Source organism: Camelus dromedarius, chromosome 1, assembly GCF_036321535.1.
Source record: "Camelus dromedarius isolate mCamDro1 chromosome 1, mCamDro1.pat, whole genome shotgun sequence".
NCBI lineage: Eukaryota > Metazoa > Chordata > Mammalia > Artiodactyla > Camelidae > Camelus > Camelus dromedarius.
Window position 1 is genome coordinate 51,710,312 of NC_087436.1, and position 13,012 is coordinate 51,723,323.

A 13,012-nucleotide genomic window follows, 5' to 3' on the forward strand; every position below is an offset into this window, starting at 1 on the left:
CATTCAGTGAACCCTTGGCACGCATCTCCTGAGCCTGTCCTTTGAAAGGCAGAATAGAAATACCTGTAGTGCTAATGGGTCGACTGCAGCAGTCACTTCAAGGAAGGGGCAGAGTGACACTGCATTACTTGAAAAGGTTTTCAGCTACAGCATCTCTAGGGATTTACAAGAATGAATAAGAAGCTATCATTATTGCAAACTCAGATTTTGTAAGTATCTGTGCTGGCCACTTGCCCACGTACCATGAGTAGTGTAGTTAGAGCACTGTGGTAATGGATATTCCTATTTTTACCATGTCGAATTCACGTTTTCAGAACATCACACATGCATGCAAACACACTGATAAGAATATAACCACTGTATCTAGAAGCAAACATTCATATCACATACATTTTTATTAAAGGTCATTAAATTTGTTCCAAATAGTTTCAGCCCCAAACATTTGGATGAGCAAGCACAGGTAAATTTTAGTCTTAGTTTAGTGAGAAAGTCAACCTTTAAGAATATTGAGACATTATTCATCATTGATGCTGGGATCCAGGCGGACAGGCAGAAGGTTGTTCAATTGTTTATGTTTTTATTATGTTATGTCTCCAAGTGGACAGAAACTTGGAAGGAAAATAGACACTTGAGAGAGAGATTGTAGCCTTTATTTCTTCACTCTGAACATAAGTAGTAGCTCAATAAATATTCTCATTTGTACATGGAGACTGACTGATTGATCCAGTTGCAAATGTTTTATGGAATTTGGAGACAAACTAGAAAAACTTGTATAGCATTTTTAAAGTCTAAAATGGTCAAGTGATGTTTTAAAGATAAAACTGTTAATAGAATTTGGGTGTCTTTTAGCATTTTTAAGAAGGATATAATTTTCAGTGCTGGCTGGGCATGCTCCCCTTTCCAGATGAATGTTCACACTCAGAACCCATAGCTTCACATTTAGACATTGAGACATGAGTGTAATTGGTAAAGTAAGGACTATTTATTACAAGTCTTTGTCAGGAAACAAGGCTAAATATGTATTTAAAGCAGGCTCACTTTGGAGAGTTCAGAGAACCCGGAAGCCAGGCAGTCTCTGGAGAATCACAGCAGAGGGGAGAACAGGAGCACAGGCCCCAAGCAGGATGGGGAAAGAGGTGTGCTCGCATTCCTAAGGAAGGGCAAGAAGGCCTGTGTGGCTGGAACAAAGGAGGAAGGGGGAAAGCTGTAGGAGGGCTTCAGAGGCTGTGATCAAAGCATGCATTTTATCCTGGGTGAATGGAAAGTTATCAGAGGATTCTGAAGAGAAGAGTGAGGAGATCCAACTTAAATTTTTAAAAAACGTATCAAATGTTCAAAATGATCATCAGTTATTAATTACCTGAATTAAATGATTATAACTTTTCCTCTTACTCAAGCCACTTACTTACACAATAAAAATTAAATTTTGATAGTTGGAGAATTATCTAAATTTGAATAAAGAGAGGATTTTCAGTGACACAAAACACACTCTGTAGAAGCCCGGCTATGGAAGACCGGACCTTAAGGCTCCCCTGGTTTGCGGCTTACCTGGTTTGATGAGCTCTTGATGTATGGGGAGTTTCCCATGATGCATTTGGAAGCTTTAAAATGTAAGTAAATTCGGCTTTTGCTTTTTTATGTTTATCTGCACAGATACCTTAACATGAGAATATAAAATTGTCACTTTCTTCCAGATTAATTTAAAAAAGGCAAAGTGAAGGTCAGGGATAAGCTGTATCACCAAAAAGATTCAAGGAAAGACCATAGAGTGAAGCCAACGTCACTGTCTCTGAGAAAAACTCTAATCTCACTTTTATTTAGAAAGAAAACTACATAGATATTATAATAAGCAAGGTGAGAAGACAGTAGAAAGTCTTGCTTACATCTTTATCCTAATTTTCTCTTTGTATGATGTTAGACAGTCTATCTCTGCCTCATACCCCCATCTGGAAAAGAGGATAATATTTATCTGTTTCACTGAGGTGCTTATGGAAATAATTCATATGGGTGAAGTATTTTGAAAAGGAAATGTACTGAATAAATGCTATACGTTAGCAGGTGACTGCATTTTTAAAAGAATTATTGTAACAAATAATAAAAAGCTGTACTATGACATTTCACTGCCAATTACCTCCTTTTGTACGACTTACGCTGTATTTAAAATAATAATGCAAGATTACTCAAAATAAGAATAAGCTGTTAGGTACTTGAAATTACATGAGTTGTCAATTGTTAGAAAGGCTTATTCTTAGCAACAAACCAAGTTCAACGTTTTAAGTCTTATACCTCCAATGAACTTGAGTAATTTAAATACATTGTCATTAATAAAATAAAATAACAACATTGAAGTACCAGTGTCAGAAACAATAGAGCAATAATCATATGTTTATCTTAATATTTTGCTTATAATTTCGCATTTTTGTATTACATTTGGGAATAAAGAAAATTTCCTCTGTAATGTAAGAATAGATTGCGTTGGATTTTGGCATACTAGGGAATGCTATATTTCATATGAGAAGACACGGCCTTTGGTTTAGAAAAATACCTTGGTGGTGGCTTTGAGTATAAAAGAAGTCTTCCTTGAACTGTCTTGAAGAAGAAAATACAACAAAAGGAGGTTGAGTGTGGGGTGGGGGAGGGGAGGGAGGCAGCGTCAAGAAGGACATTAGAACGGTAACAACGGGTGAGGCAGAAGCGAGGATGGTGTGACAGCTGGAAGGAAAAGACGAGCAGCAGCATGGTAGGAGGCTGTGGTCAGAGGACCCCTAGCAGTAGGAGTCCCTATGGAAGTTTTTAAGAAAATTTTACGTCTTAAGTTGTTTTCTCTGCTATCTGTTAGATGGTATGAAACCTCTCCAGGAGCACCTGCTCCTCTGCCCCACTAAATAACATCCTAAAAGCTACATGATGTGTACTGCTTGTCCCGTATGCTTTGGGGGAAGCACAGAAAAGAACGTGTGGTCCATGTCTGTGCTGATCTTAGATGGAGGAATCAACCTAGCTGCAGAAGGACATGCTAATCAGGTTGAGGTGGGAACTGGGAATTGAATTGGGATGCATACATCCCTGAAAATTTCCAGAAATCTCTAGAAAAGATATTGGCCTTCCAGTGAGGTATGGAATAGGACCATGAATGATATTTTTACAAATATTAAAGAAAAATTTGACTCAATCTGATCACAGAATTCTAGGTTACAAATATGTGGTAGAAATTGTTATGGCAAATTGTTATGGGAATTATATTATATTCAAATATATATATTACTTATGCAAGTGGGTTCTAGGCTTTCAAAAAACACTAGAAATAACTTGGTTACTTATAATCTACTAATTTTATTTTTTGCATATGAACTATTTGTAGTCCCTTTTTGCTTTAAAATTTTGAAAATCAAATGTTACTTTACTTGAATCTTCCTGAGCCTCAACTTCCTATTTCTTCCATTTTCGGCTTCCACTTCCATGATCAAACTCATGAACCAAAAGAATAACTAGGGCAGTCTAATCATTTCCATCAGTCCTCCAGGATGCATTATTGTATCGCCAAAACTCTGTAGGGACCAATCCTCAGCCTCCAAGGCCATTAAGTACACAGAGAGGGCAGACGTCCCAAGTAGTTAGACAATTAAAATGTTTTTATCTACCCCAATGAACTCAACTTATCAGATGGCTAGAAAGTGTGCCTTAGTGTCGCACAGCAGCTGAGAGTCTGGACCCCCGCACTTCTCCCTCTCCATGTTCCTCAGGAGGGATGCCTGACCTCAGTGGGCAGTGCAGACCTCTCTGCTCACACAGGCATCACAATGTAGGCCCTGCTTCACAGCTGGCATTTCTGCATAGAGCATTGTGCCATTCTTCTGGAAATGGGAATTCTAGGCATTATGTGTCTCTCAGTGTAACCAAACAATGCCAAATAGACCAGGTCCATTTTTAAAGACCCCCCCCTTCACCATGTTAAATGCAGAAATATAGTACATATGGCTGTCACATTCGTCTTTATAAATGATTTGTTTATATCATAACATGATTCAGAAAAATTACCTAACCATCCATGCATAGCCAGACTCCATGATGGTCCCCAATGATCCTCACCTGCTGGTACTCACACTCTTGTCTAGTTCCCTCCTATGTTGTACCAAGGTTAGTCTGTGTGACCCCCTAGAAAAATGCAGAAGTGATAATATGTCAATTCTGAGATTAGGTTGTAAAAGACACTGTAACTTCCATCTTGGTGGCTTTTTTTCCTCTCACTCTTGGATCGTTTGCTTTGGGGGAAGTCAGGTTTTGAGCAGCCTGAGAAAGAGGTTCATATAGCAAGAAACTGCCAATGGCCACTTGAAGGAGTGCAGAAACAGACCTTCCAGCCCTTGTCAAAGTGCTCAGAGATAGCAGCCAACACCTGCAGCTTAAAGAGACCTGAGCTGCAACCACCCAGCAGAGGCCCTCCCAGATTCCTGACCTCCAGGAACGAATGTCATAATAAACATTTGTTGCTTCCAGCTGCTAAGCCTTGGTGGTGTTGGTTACATAGCAAAATAACAAATACATTTTCTTATCTCCTTCCTCTGGCAAGTGCCTGCCAGGACAAAGAGAGGCTTTGGCTAGCACACAGTACGGTACAGTCCTGAGGCCATGGCACCTCTAACCTGCGGTGCCTAGATTGTGGTTTCAGTAAATACTACCTTGAAGAAGTTATAGATGAGAACAAAGTAGACAATTTGAAATCAAGATGCAAATACCAAACAAGCATGGCAAACAGGACAAAGAACAAAATTCAAGATAAATGGGGGTGTGAAGCCTGGAACACCCCTTCTGAGACTTTGGGGTTTCCTTATTTTGTTCTGTGCCCTCTGAAAAGGGCTTGCTAGGAGGACTTAAAGAGGCTTGTCTAAGCAGAGACTAATCTGACATTCAAGGGCTGCCACAGTTACGACCAATCTTACCGTTTCTCTTTACTAATCCCCCTCTGAGCTTCAAATAAATAGAGTACTTTCTTATCTCTAGGTTTTTATGGAAGCCTTTATATTCAACAGGAATTTCTTGCCTCCTATTCACATGACTCCTTGAACTGGACCTATCTTTTAATTCTGCCTGATATCTTTTTCTCTCTGCAATCCCTGCTGAACAACAGAACTCTAAGGGATTGCTCTCTCACTAAGAAATCAGTATCCATACCACTAGCATACTGTGTTCATTTTTTGTGCCTGTCTTCACAATAAATAATTTCTAGAGGGCAGGAGTCTCCCTGATACATGACTGTATCGTCTCCAAAGATGCTAGTACAATACCACTTAATTGATACCAGTGTGATAAATATTGGTTAATTGACTTCTACAAGTTTTCTTATTGCAGATGGGTCCTGTTTTTTCGTGTGTTTGTGGACAGTTTTAAAAGTCAATCAAAAAGGAAAAAAAATCAATTCACCACTCAGCAATAACCGCTCAATATTTTTGTGGTATAGTCTTTTTTGAACAGATATACGTGTGTGTGTGTGTGTGTGTGTGTGTGTGTGGTTTGTAGTGTCTGTGTGTTTGCTATGTGTTGTGTATGTGAAAAGGAATCAAACTGATTATATACTTGCTTGTTTAATAATGAATAGCAACATTTATTCACTGAATGCCCCATTTTTAGACCTGGAAAAAAAATCTGGGGATGTAATTTTTAAATGTAGCTCTACATTAATATAAGGAGCTCTCTTGCCTGTAAAAGCAGTATGTCACTGATTTCAGACCCTTTCTGTGTTACTTCTATTACAAATAACCATGATAATAAACAACATCCTCAGCTGGAATGGATTTCAATGTCATGTCATAACAATACCATCAACTATAAAGGAAATAAACAACCATCAAACTATGTCAGTGAGATTTAAATAAAATGGGTAAAGAAGTCAACTGCAACTCAAAATTCATGTATAACTCACCTAATTTTCCAGTACTAACCATGGGAAGGGTTATAGCTACCAGAAAGTCTGTCTGCTTTCATTTTAGCATGCTTAAACACAGCTCTGAAAAGGACAGGAAATGACAGAATTGCTGCTCCCTTCCCCTACTAATAGCTCTTATTTTAATCTCTCCATTTCTACAGTTTTTTTAAAAAACCCATACCCATGTGACTTAACTGTTCAGTTTCATAAGCTAGGAAATAAGAAAATAATGGTATATACCTTACAATGTCTGGCATAGGGTAAACACTTAAAAATGTTTCTCCATATTACGCCTGTTTTGTTCTCTCACCCTAGTAACCACACTTTTGCATGCATGTGTGTGCACCCGCTCTGTCTCTCACGCATGCGCGCGCACACACACACACTCACTCACTTTCTTTAAACCAAGGAACACAACTATCACAGGCTCCCTGATGTGAGAGTTCTGTCTATGTTTCATTTTTTATTACTTTAAACAAGGGTCAGTTACATAATTAGAGGAGCAGGTAAGTACAAACTCACAAGTCAAGCCAACACATCGTTTCTGTTTAATAAAATCTTCATCATTTAAAAGAAAGTACAGAGTAACAACCACCAGAAGAAGGCAATTTGGATTGCTCTGAGACTGGGCATTAATACACAGTCAAAATCTTGTAACTGATATCAGATATTTCTTTTGTTATTGAGAATGAAGGGTTGGAATTTATAGATTCATAATCTATAGCAGAAAACAGTATTAAAAGCTCTGAAATGTGATCTTAATATTCTCCTAGTGCTCTCTGAACAATTGTTAAACGTCCTGCAATCCCGGCTCTACATTATGGCTACAAATCCCCGCTGAAAAGTGAAGTCCTAATCCCTCCACAGACTCACTGCCGGCTCAGGGCTCCCACAGGTCAGAGGCAGCCTGGACATGACTGTCTTCACCCCCAAGCACACCTGCATCCAAACCATGTATCTCCGACCACATTCTCACCAACTGAACATGGTGGCAGCACCTTCCATGGTCCCTGTTGCAACTCAGCCACAGTGGAGTGAACTCTGAGAAGAATCTGGCAAGCAGTACTTAGCCTCCTATTCTCTCCTTTCTTTGTCATTTTATCTCTTCAGTATGTCCTCTCCTAAATCCACTCCCTCTCCAGCATCCTCATACTCTCTCTCTTCTTTACCTACATGATTTACGCTAAAGTACGAATGACCAAGGATTCTTGAAGTTTTATTTCCCCAGGCATTTGCATTCATTTGTGACCAAGCTTTAAATAATGGAACACATCAATAAAATGTAAGCATCAGTATTAAATTACAGGTATCTGGGGGACCAAAATTCTTTGGAAACACATCACATAGTCCCTAAATTAGGCCATCCTATTAGACAATATTAAATTTGAGAATGCAGTGACATGTAAGTGATATCTGTCCATCAGCTGAACAACTCTCAGTGCTTGGATCTGCTTTTCTATCACTGGACATTGGCCATAAGAAGGATATAAACAGCTCAGGTGGGGAAAAGAGTGACGTTATAAAGAAGATGGAGGATTTTAATAACAATGTCATCCAGTTGATTTTCAATAACTTATTTTATAAATATAATATTCAAAAGAAAATTGAATAATTTTTCAACAGTCTCACCACTCTAACCATTGTTTCTCTTTTTTAATGTGCATTAATAGTTCATTCATCAGTGTTTGTTGAGAATCTTCAGCATCCCGGAGAACTTGTCATGTCTCTTCTAATCCTATTAATCTTTATCCATGGAGAACTGTAATCTGTAACCAGAGCGTATTTTTACTTTTTTGAATTTTACTTTTTCTTTCACTTACTGTATCATAAGCATTTTTATATGCTGCTATTTCGAGACATGACTTCAATTAGATACACTTTTCAGGACAAAAAATGTTCTTGAGATGAGCCAAGTGAGAGGCAACTGGGAAACATGTCTTTCTTAGAATTAATGAGAGGTCTTATTAATGCTATGAAAGCCTTACTCACAATTCCAAACAAGTTTACCTGGAAAATTTCCAAGGAACATCATCACTTGTGCCCAGTGCAAGAATGAAGCATCTTTTAGTGGATTGGAGAGAAGCTAATAGCCCTTTGAGAGCTTACTAGATATCACTGATTTACATACTAGACATCAGTGTGTGCTCACAAGGTGTTTTTCAGACTTCTTGGCACAAAAGAAGTCTCTAGTAAGAAACTGAGTTGTTTTTGCAGTAAAGTTCCTAGAGACTTGTACCCTTCCCTGTCAAGCTTCCCTCAACTTTTAGAAACCAAATGACAGCGATGGACTTCCCAGGACTGAGGGCTCCCCTGGGGAGTCATGAGCCGCTAGAGACCGAGCTGCGGTATCTATTTTGCCTTCAAATGAAAGCAAACTGCACTAAGACACAGGACCTGGCAGGACTGTGAAGTGAGCACAGGAGGGGCAGGTGCAGAGAATTAGGGCATACTGAACTCTAAGGTTAAGAGCCAGCCTTCTAGGTCACCTTCCTATTTGTCTAAAGAAAACACGATTCAAGGAGGAAGGCTGCAAAATCGCATGAAGCTCTCTTCCTTCATCCTTAAAATTATGGGTGAAGATAAGTCAAATTTTCCTAAATCAGGCCCTGGAAACAAAATAAAAGTTATGTGCTGGGCAAGGTGAGGGAGGAAAGCAGTCCCCAAGCCACAGTGTTCCCTGTTCATATCCTGCTATGACCTGAGAATCTTAGTTGCCATTAGTTTGGCCAGAAACTGAAGAACTGAAAGGCAAGGGTGTGTGGATTCTGTGTGGATGATGGGGTGAAGGCATAAATAGAAGGGTGGTTAAAGATAACAAGATTTGCTCTTTTCTTTTTTTGACACAGATGCTTTGTTACGACAAAATTCTATCAATAATAAATTGTTTTTGTCATCATTTTGCCTAGCATTGACCTGCGCATCCACCCATCTTTCTCTTCCCACAGCACTAGCCTGTGCATGTACCTATCCCTGCTAAGGTAAAAGGGACCAGCCTGCCCCTGATACATCATAGTAGTCACAGAGTGGTGCCCAGACCACTAAGTATACAACACCCAATTCCTATTCCTCCCCTTTGCCTCCACTTCTACTATACCAGAACTGGCCTCAGCTGAGAGGGCTTGAAAAACTGCTAAAAATTACTAATAATAGTTATTTACTGAAAGCCTATTATGGGCCAGTCTCAGTCCATCCAATTCCAAATGTCCTACCCTTGCTCTTGAATTACATGTAGTATTTCTGGTCAGTATTTCCCTACAGGTTTAACCTGTAACCAGTGTAGGGGCAGTATAAAATTAAAGACATTTTTCACTCAAGAATCCTTCAACCATTTAAACTGTGAATGAATATTCATATATGCAAGAGAAAAGGTGAGAGGAGGACACCCCAAATCCCTGGACCATGTGAGTTCTCCATCTTTCCCGTTCTTTTCTTTCCCTTCCTTTCCCTCACTAATCTTCCTTTTCTTCTCCCTCCCTCCCCTTCCTCCTTTCCTTTCCTCCCTCCTTCCTTCCCTCCCTCTTTCCTTTCTTCCCTCCCTCCCTTCTTCCTTTCCTAGATGGCATGCCAAATATTTAAAAGATGAAAGTGATCTATATAAACCTGTTACACACAAAAGCCAATATACCTATATGAAAAGCTCCAAAGGCTCATATTTTATGCTCTTGCAGTGAATTAAAATGAAATTTTGTTTTAAAGTTCTTACAGAATAAAAAAGTATATTTATAAAAGACAAAAAATGACCAATCTTTTCCTCATGTGGCAAACCAGTTAAATAACTATCATTAGATTAAAGCAAAATTTAATTAAGGAAATAAAGAGACAAACAACTACCTTGGCATATTACAAATTCATGTTATCTAACATCAACTTTCACTGCTGCTTCTTGGCAAATCTTGTTTCCTCATTGATTTCATAACATAGCCTCCAATCCGGCTGTTGCAACCCTTCTGCTTTCCCTAGGTCCCCATCCTGCTTCCCTCATTTGCTGTCCTCACTCCCTCACTCTTATTCCTACTCACCCAGCTCCTCCCTAATTTGGTCCGTTGTGTGCCCTCATTCCACTCCCCCTCACTAGCATCTCCATCTTCCCTTACCCATGTGCTTCCTGCACCTCTGTCTTTAATAGAGTACTTTAATAGGTCAATGCTGGATAGCTCTGCAAAGGAAAGGCACTGTGCTGGTCATCACTTCACTTCACTGTCTCTCAGCGTCAAACTCACCCATTTGCCTGCTCTGTGAAAAATGGACCTGGATTTTTAAAATATTTTCCTTCCTTTGCCAACTTGCATGATTTTAAGCTTTATCAGTAGAGAGGGGATTGGGAAGAAATGGCAGGATGAACAGGGTTCTGCCTCCCACTTGCCGTGTGCCCCCTGGTGGCCTGCTGCAGTCACTGCAACATGTGCAGCTGCTCTCACAGACTCCAGCTCCTAGCCCCCAGGGCAGTTAACATTCTTTATATTAAACTTTCCCTATCCAAAGCAAAAAAAAAAAAAAAAAAAAAAAATCATCATCACATTACATACGTCAGATCCTTCATTCATCACATACTTCAGATCATCACATACTTCATATTCCAAATCTTGAGTCTGGGCAGTGGGCTCCCAGTTGTTCTTTATATTGTCTACAAAATATACCTAAGATTTAAAAAGTCTGTTTATGGACCGATGATGTCAGTGCATCACGACTGAAGAAGGTCAATCTCACTCCTTACATCTGAGATCCTTGAAAAGAAGGGAGTGAAGAAAACAGTTTCTTCCCACACACCCCTACTCTCATTTTTCACTTCAGGAAAAAAAAAAAAAAAATCAAGAGCCTAAGTTATAATCTAAGAAATCTTTTGTCTAAAGTATCCACCCAATATTTTTTTTGGTGGGGGGGGGCTTCATTGGAGTGGATGTAAACAACTGGGAAAAATTAATTCTTTACTTACATATATTTTAACCCTGAGGATTAAAATGAAGTTGGGCTCTACAAATGCATCAAAAATACAAGTCTCAACTCAAAACCTGAACTGTTCAAGAAATTCAATGTCTAGTTCAACTAGTCCCTGACATTCATCCCAGCCTCTTACAATTCCATTTTTAGCGGAGTTGCCTCTGTGCTCTAAGGAGTGGGGGAAATCAGACCATTAGTTACCACTTTCTGAGATCCAAAAGGTACTTCGGTGATCATCTCACACAGGTCACAGCTGCATTCTTCCTCATCCCAATCCAAAGGGCCCAGTAGGGCTCACTAGAGTGTAACGGGGCTCTCCTCACAGACCACCCCCCCCCCACCAGTTCTGTATCTGCTATCTCCCTTGAAGCTCTGACGGTCATTCCACTCCCGCTCCATGCTGCAATACAGACAACTGAGGACTGTGGCACACGCATCTGCCTAGACAAACCACACAGGGCTTTATTTCCTCTCAGGGGTTTTGTCTTCTCCTTGGGTCTACCCTGTAGAAAAGGCTCAAATACCTTCTGCTATCACATCCCCCCAGATTCCTCTACTGTTTGACCATCACTGCTGCACCTCAGCTTACGTGGAGCAGGAAACAGTTCTCCTGAATCTCAGACACCCACATCAACTACCCTTCTCGCTTTGCCTTTGGCTCTTCTCCTCACCCCCCAAACCTGAAGTCTCCGGGAGCTGGAAGATTTGTTCTGACTCATCAAACATTCTCTGTTCCCTGAGTTCTCTTGGTGGAATAGACCTTTTGAAATTTTACTGCGTTTCTGCTGCAATATTCCTTCCCTAAGGCAATCAATGCTGCAGATCCTAGATGCCTAAACTACTTCTTAGTATTACAAATGATCACGCTGCCACAGTGTCTGTTCCCACTGACTCTAAAACTATCTATGCTGATATATCCAAACACAAGGCTCCTCTAGTACTGGGGCTACCAACTGCACAGCACAAAGCACACCCTGTGCACGCTTCCAGTCCTGCTTTTTACAGTGCTCACCCACCACCTTCCTGTTGAATGACGCACAATGCTGTGGAGCCTGCACCAGTGCTTGTTTCCTGCAGCTACCACTGCTCTGCCTCCCGACACTGACCGAACAATAACTGTTCAGCTCCTGAAGTGCTGCTACCACTGTTGCTCAGGGAAGCCCATCAGAACCTCAAACAGGATGGCCACAGTGTTTCCTGCAAGTTGCAACTCCTCTGCTCAGGCGGAACTGGTTTCCTGCTGACCTTGAAGATACTGACCTGACCTGAGCTATTAAGATACTGATCATCAAGATAGCCTGGCTACTATTGTGGACAACTTCCTCAATGGAAAGAGCTTCCTAAGAGAGCTCTTACTATTGCACTCAACCCCACCATGTACCTTGCCCTCCTGCCCCCAGAGTCTACTATCATCCAGCAGTAGTACAAGACTTACAAAAATGAAGTCAAAGCACAATGCTCATCTGTTCCAAGCCCCCCAGGGGCTCCCCACATAAGCGGGAGTTAAAAACTAATTTCTTAGGAAGGTCCACACAGTCCTATGTGATCAGACTTCCCATTACCTCTCCAGATGCTCTTCCTGTTTGCATACTTGGCTCTGGTCTCTTTGTCTTCCCGTGGGCCTGGAACGCACCTGCATGGTTCCATCTCAGAGTCTTCACACCAGGCCTGTCTCCTTTCCCTCCAATACTTCACTGGGACTAGCTAACTCACTCACTCCTGTGTTTTTTTTTCCCAAATACTTGCTTAGAGGAGACCTGCTCACTGAAGCCTACCCTGGCCACCCCACTTAAAGCTGCACCCGCCAGCATGCCTCTTCTCAGATTCCTTCTTCTCACTGGCACTTTTCACCTTCTAACATACCTCATACATTGTTATTTTTGGACCATGTTTATTGTCCTCCTCCCTCTACAGCAATGTAAGTTCCATGATAACAGCGATTCGCATCATTGACCTTTTCACTTCTCTATTTTCATCACTTAAAACAATGCTTGGTACATAGTACTCATTTAAGAAATACGTATTTGTAGAGTGAATGTTTGATGCCTGATTGTCCAGCAGGTGGCTGAGAAGCAACGAGTGCTCTCTTCCATTTGGTATCAGCAGAGCTTCTTCATAGAACCCTCCAAAGGGAAGCACAGCCCTTGGCAT

General features: G+C 40.6%; 1 protein-coding gene across 3 annotated transcripts in view; it reads right to left on the reverse strand.

The window, feature by feature from the left end:
- BANK1 (B cell scaffold protein with ankyrin repeats 1) overlaps positions 1 to 12,707 on the reverse strand; it is a 384,383-nt gene extending 371,676 nt beyond the window's left edge. Inside the window, exons 1-2 of one of the 3 annotated variants that reach the window (XM_064484614.1) lie at positions 12,424 to 12,707; positions 4,090 to 4,155 (exon numbers count right to left, since the gene is read on the reverse strand). Coding sequence is in view for 2 of the 3 variants with exons in the window: in XM_064484610.1 (XP_064340680.1) it covers positions 12,424 to 12,508 (85 nt within the window). In the remaining variant the exon portion in view is untranslated. The remainder of the gene's footprint in view (positions 1 to 4,089; positions 4,156 to 12,423) is intronic. The other 2 variants (XM_064484610.1, XM_064484612.1) reach the window with 2 other exon arrangements.
- Positions 12,708 to 13,012: the final 305 nt, after the last annotated feature.